This window comes from Galleria mellonella, unplaced genomic scaffold (assembly GCF_026898425.1).
Source record: "Galleria mellonella isolate WM207_F2 unplaced genomic scaffold, CSIRO_AGI_GalMel_v1 utg116, whole genome shotgun sequence".
In the NCBI taxonomy this organism is placed as follows: domain Eukaryota; kingdom Metazoa; phylum Arthropoda; class Insecta; order Lepidoptera; family Pyralidae; genus Galleria; species Galleria mellonella.
Window position 1 is genome coordinate 2,338,373 of NW_026441978.1, and position 18,021 is coordinate 2,356,393.

The 18,021-nt window shown below is 34.3% G+C and overlaps 1 protein-coding gene across 2 annotated transcripts; it reads left to right on the forward strand.

The window, feature by feature from the left end:
• Nucleotides 1-749: 749 nt before the first annotated feature.
• LOC113511471 (hexosaminidase D-like) lies at nt 750-16,371 on the forward strand. Of its 2 annotated transcripts, XR_008252728.1 has the most exons (12): nt 750-942; nt 1,393-1,447; nt 1,983-2,165; nt 2,763-2,960; nt 4,504-4,690; nt 5,272-5,426; nt 7,225-7,337; nt 12,573-12,673; nt 13,296-13,413; nt 14,190-14,276; nt 14,739-15,002; nt 15,101-16,371. XR_008252728.1 is itself a non-coding variant. In XM_052893948.1 (11 exons), the coding sequence occupies exons 1-11, from the start codon at nt 935-937 to the stop codon at nt 14,920-14,922; spliced, it is 1,389 nt and encodes a 462-aa protein (XP_052749908.1). In that variant the 5' UTR covers nt 750-934; the 3' UTR covers nt 14,923-16,371. The 2 variants fall into 2 exon arrangements, 1 of the variants encoding a protein (XP_052749908.1); XM_052893948.1 differs by having other exon boundaries at nt 14,739-16,371.
• Nucleotides 16,372-18,021: the final 1,650 nt, after the last annotated feature.

Here is an 18,021-nt window from a genome sequence, read left to right on the forward strand (position 1 = left end):
TGATGATAATTATGATTGTTATTTGTACTAATAAAAATTTACAAACATAATTTATCGGTAAAACGGTGATTGTATAAAATAAAAAAAAATGTTATAACTGTATTAACTGCGTAAGTGCAGAAAAATTATTGAATCAGAATAAAAGTGTGTTACCTTCTACATGATTTGTACTTTTTTTCATTTCTACAATGGCAATCGGTCTTTATTTTTATGACCATTTCTGCCAGCGTTAAGTATTTTAATTTTAGTTTCATTCTATAGAATATCGTACAACCCGCCATAGACTAAAATTTCATCCCAACTATCTTGACAAGTGGCGGTCTTCCACCGTGCGTTTTTCAAGTCACTTTCTTCCATGCACAACCACTCTTTGGAATCAACTTCCAGCAGCAGTATTTCCGAACCGATACGACAACATAGTCTTCAAAAAAAGATCATATTCCCTTTTCAAAAGCAGGCAGCATACCTGCAATTCCATTGGTGTTGTGGGTGATCATGGGCGGCTGTACTTACCATCAGGTGAGCCGCATGCTCGTTTGTCCCCTGTGTTGTAAAAAAAAGTTGAACGTTTCCCGCCTTTTTTGATCACCATGTTATACATTTAATGATCACTATGTTGAATCTAAATTATTAATCTAATATTAATTACAATTATGGTATGGTTTCTTAAGAGTTCTTTATCTATGGCTTTAAGATTCGTAAAAAAAAAAAAATAATATTGACAGTAGACAGATAGTTGACTGACACTACAATGTCAGTTGTAATTTGTTTACTTAAGTGTCGTTTTGGTCTAACAGTTTCAAAATAATATTTAAATTAATTATTAAAAATAATTAAATGGTTTAAATTTAATGTTCTTTCACACTTTTATATAGTGGCTTTTAGTTATTGTTTTAAATAAATAAGTACTAAAGCTTAGGGTTCATTATATATAATGCAGAGGTTGGTATATAAAAAATAATTAACTTTATTAAAAGTTTTTTTTTTAATGTGTTTAAGGGTAATTTTCATTGAATGAGTAGTCGTGCTTTAATTGATTTATTATTGCTATTTTTTAATAAAAACTATAGTATATAAATCCCATAATAGATAATGATAAAAAAGCCAGGAAAATAATAATGATCTTATTTATTAAGATATCCATTTTTATTATTTAAATCTGTGTATCTGGAGAAAAGAATTAGATTTTACAATCTATTATTTTTTTTTATTACGTAATTGAAGTTTTTTTTTAATACTAGAGGTATTTTTATTATTATGTTGTCAGACCATATATGAAAATACTTATTTGAAAATGTCGAATATTAAAGCAGTTGAAGTTAATTATTAAGTGTATGATACCTTTTTTCTATTAAAAAAGATTGGACAACATAATATACAATTTTATTTCAGAATTGTGCACTTGGACTTGAAAGGAGCTCCACTCAAAATTCCATATTTAGAACAGGTAAATAAATAAAATAAAAAAATACATAAGCATGTCTTATTAATAGATAGATAGATAGATACTCTTTATTGTTTCCTCCAAAAGATTACAATAGTAAACTTATTATAAATATAAATAATTACAATAAATAATCACAATGAGAAAACAATGGGTGACCTTATCCACCAACCAACCACCTTATCCAGGCAACCTTTGGATGGAGAGGAGTAATTATAAACAATTTGATTGATTATTAAGAAATTTTTATTTTATGTAGTTATTTAATTATTAATAGGTTTGAAAAAATGTCTTCCAACATCTCCATCTAATCTGGAAGGAGTAGTAGGTATTTCTTCAATCTGAATTTTCAATCACTTTTTTATTACTGATAGTATTCCCTTTGTGGTATAACTGGGACCACACAGTTAAAATAGCAAAGTGATGTGGGTGTTAATCTTATGGGATCAAGTAACCACCAGTTATTTTTAACCTGTAAATATTTTTTTATTATTTATTAGTCTATTGGGCTGCCTTTTACATAATATACTGTTGCCAGGTATTATTAAATGCAAAATCATGGGGAGCTACAGGCATCCTTATAGAATGGGAAGACACATTCCCATACTCTGGAGAATTAATTGATATCGGCAGTTTGACTAACTGCAATAGAGATAATATGTACTCATTGCAAGAAGTGATATATATATTAAAATTTGCCAAAGAAACTGGGTTGGATGTTGTAAGTATTTAGATATTATTAGTAGTTTAATTAACTATTCATTCAGGCTGAATTAGTGGCTGTACCTATGTACAGGCATAGAATAGGCCACCCCTTCCTTTATCATGGGTGTTATAAGATGCCACTAAGGGAACTTATTGTGGAGAAATGGGCATTAGCATCCCTCTTAAAACATCATCAAAAGCCTAATTATGGTTGCCAAATTGCTTGCTAAGCGTGGCAATTACTGGCAAGTCCCCCTTATGGGGGAAGCTATGTTTAGCAATGGACAGTTAATGGCTGATTCAACAATAGTTTATGCTGGTGGGACACCAGTGAAGGATGGTAACTGTGGATGAAAGCAGGTCAGTTAAGTCATTGTGATTGGTTCACTAGAAATTAACCACAATGGTTTCTTGGGAGATCACTTAAAGGTCAACTTGCCAGGGTATATATCTAGCAATGGGGATACTAATCCCCATTACTAAAAATCCTTTCCCTGCACAATGATGTATTGTGATGTTAATTAATTTAATAATGTTAACCAATGTCTTCTTCATCATGACGGAATTTCCATACATTTGTTGAACACAAGATTGTTATTAAATGTAACTGCAGATACAACTAATCCAGACAATTGGGCATATGGAGTTTGTCCTTAAACATCCAGCCTTTGAGAGGTTTAGGGAGGTGCCTCTGTCCCCATCTGTACTCTGCCCGTCGAAGCCAGGAGCTCAGAGTTTAGTTCAGATGATGCTCGACCAAGCATTGCAGGTGCAACCTGATGCAAAATACTTGCACATTGGAGCTGATGAGGTGATTATTTTTGTTGTGAAATTGATGACCTTGAACTTTTTCACCATTTAGCTTTTTAGTTTTTAAAATTTGACTCAAATCAAACAATTTTACTAGTTGTTTTTTTTTTTTTACTAGGGATTATGTATATAATATATATAAGTAATTTATTTATTAAATGTAATGTATTCTGTTTCTATTTATTTTTCTATCAATGTAATAGGCAAATAAATAAATGAAAATGAAATCAAATTCTGTGTCCAATAAATATGAAGGGTGAGAAAGAAAGAAATATTTCATATTATGGGCATGAAAATATTAGTCGGATAAATCTGATTGAAGTGTGTTTCAGACAGTTAGTCACAAGTTTTTTTTTATGTACTTAGTAAACCCCGATCTATTTTTTCTTATCAAAATTAAAATTATTATACTTCTCAAATTGGAGCAAACAAGTATTTTATTGTTATGATAACCCAATATAGCTGAATATAACTGTACACTGGTGACAATTTTGTTATGGCAAGACTGAAGAAACGTACTAGGTGTCTCTTGATTGAGTACTTATGTGATGCTCGTTAAAAGAAACATTTATTTATTCTTTATTGTACACAAAAAATTACAAACATATAATATATATAAAATAAAGATGTACAACAGGCGAGCTTAACTCTGTAAGAGTTCTGTTAACATTAAGAAAGCCTTTGAATAAAATTTATGTTTATAAAAAACCTAGTTTTAACCAAAAGGTGTGTTATTGAAATCAATAATAGTGCCATGCTGTATTCTGTGTATCTTATTAAACAAAACAGTTAAAACTTGGTCCCGGATGATACCGAAATTAGTCCAGCTTTCTTGACTAAAATACATGTAAGTTAATATGGTCGCTATTATATTAAAAAATAATATATTAATTTATGGATGTTGATGTGAGGGATGCGTGTTTATTGTATGGCTGCCGCGTAACGATGATGTTTATCAAGCGTTGAAAATAAGCAGTCCAAGTAGCTAGCACAGTGGTTTAATGCACAGGAAGATTACACACAATACAGTCAACAACACAATAGAAAGAAGGAGTGAAAGAAGAATGATACAGTGATAGACAAAGATGAAAGTTAATAAGCACGGTGTTAACATTTAGAAAGCAGTGAGATATCGAGCGACACAAGTTATAAACAAGGCGGTAGAATTTCGACTGTCGCGGTGAGGGGGGAAGCGCTCACGCAGTTACCCTGTCATGGCGGCTAAAAACCGGTTTTGTGCACATCTCCAATGCACAACGCGGTGTGTCGTCCGATACGACATTTTTGTCAATTATAGAATAAATATATAATAAAGTATAAATTATGTATGTATGTATGTGTGTTTGTGTTTATAATATTTATATAATAATTATGTAGTATATAATAAATGTGTAGTATAAATATGTGTGAGTAGGCTATAAATTATAATGAATAATTAATTTGTGATTAGAATCATTTGAGCGGTTTCGGAGAACGAACATACAAACATAAGATTTTTTATATATATTCAGATTACTAACAGTAACTTGTATGTTACTTTCCAGGCGTGGCACTTAGCAGAATGCATGGACTGTCAAATAGCGATCCAAACGAAAGAGTGTAAAATAAGAGAATCTCTATATTTGGAGCATATACAAAGTGTAGCATTATTTTTAAAACAGAAAAGACCGGATTTAACTGTTCTTATCTGGGACGACATGTTGAGACCTGTAAATTTTGAAATATTAAAATGTAAGTAAGTATAATTTTCATATCTTCGGTAAAATTTGTTAAAGGTCGTGTGGTCCTGGCATAGAATCGGCCATTCCTACCTTTCTCGTGGGTGTCGAATAAGGCGACTAAGGAGGACGAGGGATGGGCAGCAGGGTCCTACTTAAAACATCTCTAAAGCACAACTGCGGTTGCCAATCTGCCTGCCAAGCGTAGCAACTACTGGCAAAACTTCCCAAGGTGGCCACTTATGTTCAGCAGTGGACAGTTAAAGACTGATATGATGATGATGATGATGAAATATAATTTTGTACTATTTATCTATATTCATGCCAATCTCTTGCGAGATAGAGAGGATTAAGTGCTAAAATCTGGGTATCTTTATGTAAATTTCTTACTTCGTGTTTTACTGAACTAAGTCTATGTCACTGGTTCATCATATCTCTTATCTGTTCACTGCTGAATATAAGCCTCCCCCATAGATAGCCATAAGAAATGGGGTCGTTCCTTGTAGTTGCTGTCCATTGGAGGGGGGGGGGGAGGGTCAGTAGTAGTTGCTTGGCAGGAAATTACTATAAGTTCTAATTAAAAACAATTTACAGCGTACAAACTAGGCGAGCTTGTACAACCAGTGGTGTGGGATTACAACACGGTTGAGTATTTCCGTTTGGACCCACTCATGTGGAGTATGTACGCCCAACTGTTCCCCCAGGTGTGGGCAGCGTCCGCGTACAAAGGAGCCAGTGGTAGTAATAAGGTAAGCTTTATTTTATTAGCAACCTCAGTGCTAGCAGGCGACTCTGTCACGTTGACTTCCGCGTGGTTTCTCCTGGAAACCATCGTGATTGATTTATTGTTGAATTCGTCACGATGGCCCAACTGACTAGCTTTATACTCCCCTTACTGGTGTCCTGCCAGTGTATTACATTCATCATCATCATCTTTTCAGCCATTATCCGTCCACTGCTGAACATAGGCCTCCCCCATAGACTGCCATAAGGAACGGTGCTAAGCCACTTCCATCCACTGGTACCCTGCAATGCATTTGAGGTCGTCACTCCATCTAGTGGGGATCGTCCTCCACTGCTTTATCCCGTACGGGGACACTACTCAAGAACCTTTCTTCTTCATTGGTTGTCGTTTCTTTGAGCTATGTGACCAGCACATTGTCACTTTAGCTTGCTTTTCGCGTTATGTCGGTTACTTTGGTTGTTTTGCGAATACCCTTGTTTCGGATTCTATCACACAAAGAGACTCTGAGCATAGCCCTCTCCATAGCCCGTTGAGTAATTTCAAGCTTTTGCATACGGGCAATCGTGTAAGACCATGTTTCGGTTCCATAAGTCATCACTGGCAACACACACTGGTTAAAGACTTTTAAACTTAGAGCTATTCCATTATCATTCTGAAAATCAGAGAGAGATTACCGTCAACTGTGCAAATACGAATTCTCAAGTACTTCGGCCATATCATCCGAAATGAATACTGTATTAAACGTCTATTGTCCAAGGGTCGGTACTAGGCAAACGTTCTCAGGGTAGATCACCAACGCGATGGACTGACCTCATCAAAACCACACAGCAGCCTATTGTGAAATGCTCTTGGTCGGCTATGACCAGAAGTAGATGGAGACATATTGTGAGGATCTCAAACGCGAGGAAGAGCGTTATCAACAATCTACTATAATCATGGACATCATGACCACTCTGTCAAGAGGGTACGACTGAAGGGAGATTATCGCGCATTAAAAAAAGTCCTGGACGGGCAATACACAATTCTTGGTGTGAACCTCAGTGTTACTTACTTTACTTATCTACCTATTCGAATTACCTATCGTGTTACAGTGCAGCTGTTATCAATAGTCCATGATTTGACAGTGACATTTCTTTCTTTTTTTATTGTTGACAAGTGTCTGACATTTTTGATGTATTTTTTTTTTATATAACATTTCGAATTTTAATGACTTATTTAACATTTATTCTTTTGAAGTTTAAATATTTGCATGCCTAATTATGGCGAAATATGAGGACTTATACTTATTGTAACATCTATACACTTTTATTTTATTTATTTTTGTGGTACAACAACAGTTTACAAACAAAACTTTTAACAATAGAATACAACAATAGCATTATAAGTTTGCAATCCAATTATAGTTGTACTCAACATTCACAGAGGTGAAATAAAATAGATTGATTTTTAATACAAAAAAGAATTAATAATAAAAACTACATACAAAACAAGAATCAAAAACAAAACTACCAAACTATGCTTATTAACTTATTAGGTTATCAATGTATGTTAAGTGCTTCGATACAATAAATATTTCCCATAGAATATGTCAATATCCGATTTACAATCAATGTCATTGTACAATTTGCACTTACTATGTTTCTTGTAAATAAATAAATAAATAAAAAAAAAACTTAATTCTTTATTGTACACACCAGTTATAAGAATATGACAGAGATAATCAAATGTACAAAGGCGAGCTTAACTCTAATAGAGTTTTCTTCCAGCAAACCCAGTGTAACATTATTTTCCCACTATTTCAGATGGTGGCGCCAGTGAGCCGATATGTAAGCAACCACGAGGCGTGGAGCAAAGAGTTGGAAACTTATTCATCGACAGTTAACTTCGGAGGGATATTTCTTACTGGTTGGTCGAGGTATATACCATATGTTGTGGACCAAGTGATGGACTAGATTCAGAATTATATTGAATTATAAACTAACTTTTACCCGCGACTTCGTCCGCATGATGTTTACTGACCAGGAAGGAAATTAGCCCATATACTTCCCCATATCATGTAGTACGTTTATACCAAATTTCATAGTAATCGGTTAAGCCATTAAGGAGCTATTAGGTAACAAACAAACGCTTCCGCAATATGGGACGATCCGTTCCTTTCCCGTGGGTATCGTAAGAGACGACTAAGGGAGGGCGAGGGATGGGCAGCAGTGTCCCTCTCAAAATATCTCCAAAGCCTGACTGCGGTTGCCAATCCGCCTGCCAAGCGTGGCAACTACTGGCAATACTCGCCAAGGGGAAGGCTTATATTCAACAGTGGAGAGTTAAAGGCTGACTCTTGGCCACAGTAGAATATCAATGTTTTGCTCTTTTAAAGGCAAAGCAATAAACTGAGATGTGACCATTTTGTGTTACTATGGCACACGCATGAGGGAAGGGAAAGAAGGGTATTTGTGTGCTGTAAGTAATGTAAATAAATTATCTATCTACGATATAATGAATACCTTGTATTGTGTAGTTCCGTTCATATAGATACATGTTGTTTTTTTCGAGTTTTTTTTTTGGTAATAAAAAATTCTAAGAAAAAAAATTTAATCCCTATTAATGAATACTAACACCAGTTTCAAGTAATGAGTTACGTTAATCAACGCACTGTATTTATAAGGTAGCAGACGATTAGTATTAGCAGAAGTTTTTTTTTTTATACAACTTAGAATGGCAAACAAGCTGACGGACCACTTGATGGAAAGTGGTAACCGTCGCCTATAGACATGAACAGTACCATGGACATAACAGAGTATATTGTTTCGCCCATGATACCCCCCATGCGTTACCATTCCTGAGGACTCAGGTGTTATTCCTCTGTACCCAGTAAATTCGCGCCATATCCCACCCTTCAAACCCAAACAGCCATGCAAACACAACTGCTTCACGATTGAAACACGAATGGGACAGAGGTACCCAAGCAATCGACTTTTGCTTCATTATTAGTCCTAATATATGATTCGAGACCACAGCAAACTATTTTTATAATATTGAATAGTTTTTTGTTTATTTTATCCTGAAAAAAAAAACTCATTTTTCCAAACAAATAATGCATGCATTTCGAATATTAATAATAGGTAAATGACGATTCATTGCAATTCAATGTGCACCCTATGCTTTGAATGTATAGGGTGCATATTGTATTGTACATGTGTCGTCTAATTAATCGAATCCTATTAATCACTTGGTTCATGACATATTCCATAATTACAATTCATAGCGAAATAAAAAAGTTTTTTATTAGTATAGAAACTTTACGAAAACACTAATAAAAAATTCAGTGTTCTATTTTAGTTTTAATTTTTTTTTTATACAACTTAGAATGGCAAACAAGCTGACGGCCCACTTGATGGAAAGTGGTAACCGTCGCCTATAGACATGAGCAGTACCATGGACATAACAGAGTATACTGTTTCGTCCATGATACCCTCCATGCGTTGCCATTCCTGAGGACTCAGGTGTTATTCCTCTGTACCCTGTAAATTCACGCCATATCCCACCCTTCAAACCGAAACACAGTCATACAAACACAACTGATTTACGGTAGAAACACGAATGGGACAGAGGTACCCAAGCAATCGACTTTTGTATAAAGTCTCCCTCTGGTAAATTTTTATTAAAAAAGTAACCAACGAGAAATGTATACTGTTAAATTTGAATATTTATATGAAGTACAAAGCACGTAATCCTACTCATAAATTATTTACAAGTCTACTGAAATAACACTTGTTATTACAATCCTGTGGTAAGGATGTGTCGTCATTATAACGACTTACTGCTCGACCACAAATCCATCGACATTTTCGATACAAAATATTTACCCTTTAGAAAAAAACTTGTTCTCTGTTTTGTAAAATTTGATTGAACATATGGATTTTTTTTTAAATATTTTATCTATACTTATAATAAATCTGTAGAGAGGTCAATTCTGTACATGAAATATATTTCCAAAATAACTATCAGGCGGTGATTAGTGACAGATACTGATGCCAAAAATGCAATCAGTAAAATTTTTGTCAGTCTGTCTGTCTGTATGTTCGTTATAGAAACAAAAACTACTCGGCGGATTTAAACGAAACTTGGTACAATTATTCTTCATACTCCTGGGCAGGTTTTAGTATACTTTTCATCACGCTACGATCAATAGGAGCAGAGCAGTGAAGGGAAATGTGCCTGTTACATCAAAACCACTGAACCGCGAAGAAGGACATAGGCTACTTATTTTACGAAAAACGACGGAAACGCGGACAAAGTGGCGGGCAACAGCTAGTCTTTAATATATTTATATAGCATTTTATGTATTTTCTTTTTTATATGCGCTTGTGTTTACATGAATTACTCGAGCTGTGCACATAATGTAATTGGATTGTAACCTAGCTGTATCACAAATGTAACTACTATTTAAGTTTTTTATGGTTATGATCTGTTTTATGTGTCAAATAAATGAATGAATGAACGAATGACCGAATGAACCCGAATGAACGAGTAAATAAGTAAATAAAGAAGTTCAGGGCTAAGTACAAGGAATTACATAGAAGGAATGATAAAATAAAAATTATAAATCAAAAATAAAAATGAATGAAAATATAATTGAACGAATGTAGATAGAGATGGGCAATCCACCTGAGTGTTTAAAGTCGTAAAAAGTAAATAACCAAATTTTTATGATTTTGTACTTCATCATCGTCATTCAGGGCAAGACGTCCACTAAGGATTATTACTACAGAATAAAAAACTTTTAATTTGATTTTGAGAAGGAGATGATAAAATAAAAATGTGATTCAAATCATATGGCTCTGCGTCTAAACTGTTATGTTCATTTACTTGCTCAATGAAAGCTTCTAAATATATTAAACTGAATGTCCTCGCATTCAAATGTTTAAGATTCCAGTTATAACAAATGAATGAACATTTTCAGTTGCTTTCATTGTTCTCAATTCATAGCAGTGGCTGCCTAGTATATAGAAAATGTTTGATATGTCAATTATTTGTCAATGACAAAAGTTTTCTTTTTTTACATTACTAGATTATATAATCGACACAGAATATATGCTATGTAGAAAGTATGCAAGCAGTTTGTATTTTTGAATTTGTACATCTCTAAATGTAATGTTATATTCTGGTCGCTCTCGTAAAATAACATTTTCCTATACATTCCCCTGTCTTCGTCCAGAAATCATCACTAGAATTGAATTGACAAAAATAGCAACTTCCCCATCTTGTAGCACAAGGCAATTTTAGTGTTTGTGTAGAATCTTCATCTTGATTTTATCAACAAGGAACTTAATCGTTGACTCCTTTTAACAGTTTTTATTATATTTATTTTACTAATCTTTATATTTGCAAGTTAAGGAAACAGAAAGAGAGGAACAACATGTGGATATGATGTTAATTCAGTTTGTATATTTTTTATCATTCCTGCTCATACACTTTCATTACTTTTTCCTTGTTGGCTAAGGTATTCAGTGTGAGGATTACTTTCTGTATTCAAACTTTTAACGTATGAGGTTAGGTTTTGATATAAGAGTTTATTACATTTCTTAAATTGGTCTTCTACAAGCATTTAGTTCCTCATTTATAATTATATTTTGCTAAAAAAACAGATGTTGATTTAAATGTAGTATCGATAATACAAATATATATTCTGTTTTTATATACATGAAACTCAGCATTTATTGTAGTGTTCGACGCTTATAAAAGAATCATTTGTCTCTATCTCTGACTCCAGACATTTTGGTTTTGGACGAGCTATCTTTTATAAGTTTCATAGAGTCTTTTAATGTTTCTGGAGATTTTGGACAAGTGATAAGATGTTGAAGCATTTTGGCAGCATTACTGAATTTGTAGACCTTATTACAAATGGAACGCCAAATGCTCCCATATGCGTAAATCTTTAGTTCTCCCCATTGAACCTAAAAAAATGAACGATGATTAGTTGGTATGACGAAAATTCAACAATAGAGTGCCTATTTTTTTTCAATGATTATTTCTTGTTATTTACAATAAATTTATTAAAAAAATAATAAAATAAATACAAAAAACCTTTGTAAAATTACATCTCCTCGGTTACGGGTACTTTTAATTTGGCCCTTCTTCATCTAGTACACATCGCCATTATTTGGTCGACATACGTCCGTGTATGGAAAATTTTATCCCAGTCGGTTGAGGATTGAGGATAATTGCATCAACATACGAACATACCTACATACCTACCGACATCTCCATTCATTCTTGCTCGATAAATCTCTTTCGTAATTCTTCTTTCATCCATCCTCTCCAAATGACCAAACCAACGCAACATTCCTTTTTCGTTTTTTGTCACTACATCGTCTTTCAGTCCACACTTTATTAACGGTAATATAATTTTACTGTTAAAATTTACATAATCACACATTATATTTTAATGTAATAATCACCGGTTTAGCTTCATCAGTGCAACAATTTAATTCACAGAGTCCTGCTTCGAAAAATCATCGATATTTAAAGGGTATTGTTTTTGTGCTAAATATTTCATAAAAACGTTATTTAATCTTTGTGGATTATTAATTTAGTTGATTCTTAAAATGGATCTAATTTGAGAGATCAAGATCTGTACGCGAGCACGAGGTGTATAATAAACACTGTCGTGTGTTCGAAGCATTTATTCTAATAAATTTAATTTAAAATTGTAGAAAGAAAAAATGTCTGGGCGCGATCTCAAATATAGGCGATAGTGAGACCCAGTGTCCAGATGATCGTCAACAAAGAAAAAAACAGATAAGAAAGAAAATTTACTGAAAGAAGAAACAAACTGTTCTAAATGCTTAATTTATTAGAAATATGTTAAATATATAAGACGAGGTGTTATGCATGTATCTTAACAGATGTTGATCAACTGCAACTGAAAATTAATATATATATATTGTATTAGTTAACGTTTTATTTAATATTGTGACAATCAATTTATAAAAATAATTTATTGTATTTTCAAAAAAATACGTAAAAACCTATTTTTTTGTGATTGGGTATGGCTGTATTTTTTTAAGCACGTTTAATAACATCTTATGAAAAATTGCAGTTTACAAGCTCACAATAAATATTTATTCTATTCTATTCTATTTACTTGCAGGTATGACCATTACGCGACGCTTTGCGAGCTACTGCCCATATCTCTGCCGAGTTTGGCGTGCTGCCTTAAAGTATTGTGCAAGACAAATGACTTGTCTAATGGTAAGAAGTGACCACTTGTGTAGTATTTCAACCAAAGGTTATATCAATTAATTTAAATTTATAATTACTAAGATTGTGTTTCACAAAAAAACCGACTGCAGTTATTTTTATTTAAATACTAAACTACTGAACCGATTTTGATAACGTTTTTATGGAACCAATCTGATAAAAAGTTTATCCAAATCGGTTTTTAGGATTATATATAGCAGTGAAAAAAAGATGAAGTTTTGACGATATATAACTGTTTACAACTTGAAATTTATAAACGGAGGATTATGAGGTAACATTAAATAAAAAATAAAAAAATACTAGAAATTTTATCAAAATCGCATTAATTTGGTTTTTTTTAATGTCGGTTTATTTTTTGAAAACATATCACCATCATCATCATTGCAACCATTATACGCCCACTGCTGGACATAGGCCTCACCACAAACTGCCATAAGGAACGGTCCTGAGCCACCTGCTTTAATTGACTTCCTGCAATGCATTTGAGGCCGTCACTCCATCTAATTGGGGGGTCACCCCACACTGTGACCAGCCCATTGCCACTTCAGCTTCCTTATCCTTCGGGCTATGTCGGCCATTTTGTTTCTGCTTACTATATTATAATATTTTCCAGAACTCTTAGTTAACGAGATGCTACCCGTTGAGCAGTGGCCCGGCGAACAGCTGGCGTTCCTGATACGACTGTTCGACTCATTAAGGGAGCGATGTCGGCTGTACTTGAGTGACAGCATGTATGTATTTTGTATGTTCTTATATGATGCAAAAATGACTGCAGTTTTGTAATGTACAGTTGTGTCTTTTATTATTTGTATTATATGACGAGAGGCAAAAACGACTGCATACAAGTTGTGTTTGCATGGCTGTGTTTCGGTTTGAAGTTGTATGGCAGTGTTACGGAGGAATAACACCTGAGTCCTCTGGAATGGCAACGCATGGGGGGTATCATGGGCGAAACAGTATACCCTATAATGTCCATGGTCCTGCTCATGTCTATAGGCGACGGTTACCGCTTTCCATCAGGTGGTTCGTCAGCTTGTTTGCTATTCTAAGTTGTATAAAAAAATTATTATAAAGAGGAAAGATTTGATCGTTTGTTTAAGATAAACTCAAAACCTATTTAATCAAGGAAAAGAAGCTACATTAAGTAACGATTCCTATTTATGTTATAGAGACACCAGAGGGAGACTTTGTACAAAAGTCGTATGCTTGAGTACCTCTGTCTCATTCGTGTTTCTACAGTGAAGTAGTTGTGTTTGCATGGCTGTGTTTCGGTTTGAAGGGTGGGATATGGCGTGAATTTACTGGGTACGGAGGAATAACACCTGAGTCCTCAGGAATGGTAACGCATGGGGGGTATCGTGGGCGAAACAGTATACTCTGTTATATCCATGGTACTGCTCATGTATATAGGCGACGGTTACCACTTTCCATCAGGTGGTCCGTCAGCTTGTTTGTCATTCTAAGTTGCATAAAATAAAGATTTTTTTTGTTTGTATGTTATGTACAGGTTAGAGACATGGATGAATTCGTGGCAACTGGAACACAACTATATAAATCCTGTTAAATTACAAGAGGTCGCCTTCAAAACCAATATGTATGTTGCCAGTATCTTACACTAATATTAAATCATTATCTTATTGTTTTTCATATTATTTGATAGAATTTTTTATTTAAGTCAATATATATTTATTGCCATGTGTGCCCCTGCATAGAATGGACCACCACTTCCTTTCCCGTGGATGTCGTAAGAAGCGACTAAGGGAACTTAATAGTCGATTGATGGACAGCAGTGCTCGTCTTAAAACATCACCAAAAGTCAAACTGTGGTTGCCAACTCGCCTGCCAAGCGTGGAAACTACTGGCACAATCCTTCCAATGGTAAACTGTCATAAGGAACGGGAGAGTTCCTTATGACAGTCTTTGGATGATGATGATGATGATGATGATCATCATCAGATGTCTAGTATCCATAGTTCAAGTTCTGCTTAGTTTAAAACTAGATGGCGCTGTGTAATATGTATTTGTTATTTATTATTGTTTTTCTTTTTGTTTTCAGCCTACTCACAGAAATAGTGCAAATTAAGAACGATTTGACCGCCCATCTCATGAACGTAACTGGTCAGAGGACGGTCCAAGAATGGATTGAGACGAATGTAACGCCGGTAGCTAACGAACTAGCCAAATTGTTGTCTGTTGCCCAACAACGGTGTACAGCGAATGCCTCTGTACGGCCGACGTGAAGTCTACATTATAGACACATTAGACAATAGTGCAATTAGTTGGAAATGGAATGATAACCCCACCTACGTTATATTTATAAGTATGCAGTCTTCGTTTTATTTCGAGTCAAAAGACAACCTAAATATATTTGGGTCAGAACTTAGCAACTTCCACAGCACAATTGGTTGCCTTATTCAGATCCACCTTCGTGCAGGATGAAGGTCACAAAGGACGGGAGGTGGAACATAGTCTGCGATTGCGATCCACAGTCGCTGGCAGAGATACAACACCCCATTGCACCAGGATAAACGTGCAGCGGGTTCGAAGGCTTTTAAGGAATTTCCAGATTAGCGTAGGCGGTGTGTATATATATATATATATATATATATATATATATATATATATGTTGTGTTTTTATCATTTCCAATTATTGTTTCGACTTCAATCAGAAACTTCTTTAGGGGTTGTATGACTCTTTGCGTCGAAACGTCTAACGTCTCGCCTCACACTGAAACGGCAAAACACCGTGAGTATGTGTTGTCCGTGTCAAAAAATGAACATACATTTTTAACCCTTTGAATGCCGACGAGCGTCATCGCGCTCGTGCGCATTGCAACTAAAAGTGCCACGAGCGTCATAGCGGTCGTGAAATCAGTCGCTGTTTAACTTGGTGTAAAAAAAATATATTAAAATTGGATAATTTTTGGAGGAGATACAGTTTTTTTAGAGACAATGGTAAATGACATCAACACGACAAAGATTTCTTTGGCATTTTTAAGAAGATATGAGTAAAAATATATGGCACTAAAAGGGTTAAAGTACTAACTGACAATTCCGTATGAAAAGAATTGGGTACTAGGTTATGTTTTTTTGTCTATGGTCAGTTTTCCTTTTAATTTGAGCGCATCGTACCTCTTGTATATTGTAGTAGGCCTGGCATGTTTGCGACAACTGTCACTTATTGCGATGCAGCAATATTAAGGAGTTTTTACGGATTAATAGAACAATAAATAAAAAAAAAAAAAACTATAATAATGTTTTATTTTTATTTATTAGTTACACCCTTGAATTTAAAAATAACAATAGTGCCTACTTTTAAATATTTCAATCATAGTTAAATACGCAATGCTATTTTTCTTGCGTTTTTTTGAAGTCCGATAAAAACTTAGCAACTATTTTTTTTTCCTTTCTTTTACCCGCGACTTCGTTGACTGGGATATGTCACAGATCGGGTTAACAAGTAGTCTATGTTCTTTTCCATCTCATATAATACCTACGTTTATACCAAATTTCATTGTAATCGGTTAAGCCGTTAAGATGCTAAGAGGCAACAAAATAAAGTGACTTACATTTATAATAAAATGTTATTTTGCCGTTTGATCCCGGCATAGAATCGGCCACCCTTTCCTTTCTCGTGGGTGTCGAAAGAAGCAACCAAGAGAACTTAACCCTTAAATACCTGAAGTTTCAAATTTGATATCGGGGTTATAAATTATAAATCGCATTGGGCGCCTACAATCGATTTTATTTTAATATTTGGCTGTTTATATGTTACTAAATGTTTTTTCAAAATAAATATATAAAAATATCGTTTTGATTTTTTTTTACTATTTTTCCCCATTAGTAAACACAGTAAAAGGTACACTTTTATATTTTTTTATTTGATTTAAAAAATCAGGCTTTTAAGGGTTGATGCTTGAGGAATCGGTTGTAGCGTCGTTCTTAAAACATCACCAAAACCTAACTGGGTTTGCTAATCCGATTGCCAAGCGTGGTATCTACTGGCAATCCCCCTACCCCTCATTTGTGGGGGAAGCCTATGTTCAGCGATAGAAAATTAATGGCTGATATGGTTTGGTACAATGTTATTAATTACAATCCCATTTTCATACCATAAAGAAGACCTTACCGATTCCGTTTATTAAAAAAAAAAAAAAAAAAAACAGTTTTCCATTGTATTTATGTAATTAAAATATTAATCAACTTCAAACAAAGCCTTTTGTCTTTTCCCCAAATCCAATAAAAGATGTTTGTGTGCTGACTTTCAATTTCGTAAAGCTTACCTATTACTCACAATCGGACGTCCTATGGAATTATTAATAAATGAAATTAAATTTATTTATATTTTCGTTCAAATTAATCCGAGTGAGGTGGGCTCGCTCACTTATATATATATATTTTTTATACAACTTAGAATGGCAAACAAGCTGACAGCCCACCTGATGGAAAGTGGTAACCGTCGCCTATAGACATGAGCAGTACCATGGACATAACAGAGTATACTGTTTCGCCCATGATACCCCCATGCGTTGCCATTCCTGAGGACTCAGGTGTTATTCCTCTGTACTCTGTAAATTCACGCCATATCCCACCCTTCAAACCGAAACACAGTCATGCAAACACAACTGCTTCACGGTTGAAACACGAATGGGACAGAGGTACCCAAGCAATCAACTTTTATACAAAATCTCCCTCTGATCTCAAGCTGGTTATGTTCATGTTTCATTAAGTACGAGTACATAAAGATTTTTGAATTATTGTTATAAACATAACATAAAATATGTCATTGCAAAAAAAAATATTAATTAGGTACCTATCTTCTCTCAATATCTTTGAACAATTTCCGTTCAATATGCCGAGAGCGTGCTCATGCTCTCCGTCCGCATACTTACGTACCTACCCACCAGCGTTGCCATATTGGGTATTTTTTTACTGATAATTGGCAAAAATATTTTTGTATTCGCGAAATTTTGAAAAACGAAGTACTTAGTTGAGAAATTTTTGGAGACGATAATACTAGGTGTATATTTAAAGTGTGTGTGTGTGTGTGTATGTGTGTATAAAGTCTCCCTCAGGTAAATGTTAGTAGAACATATATAAATAAATACATTGTGAAGTATCCGTATGCTTGGCAATAGGTACAAATTCAGCTTTTGCTGAATAATTGATGAATGATGAAATAAACGGAATACAACAATGAAAGAAACACTATAAGGTGAAGAGATCAGGCGTAGGGAAGTGATTTTTTCATCGTTCGTGAAGAGCTTATATGCCAAAATGTAGTGAAAACTGATATAATTTTACGATTAGGAAAAACTGATAAAAGTGAAAGAAATCTC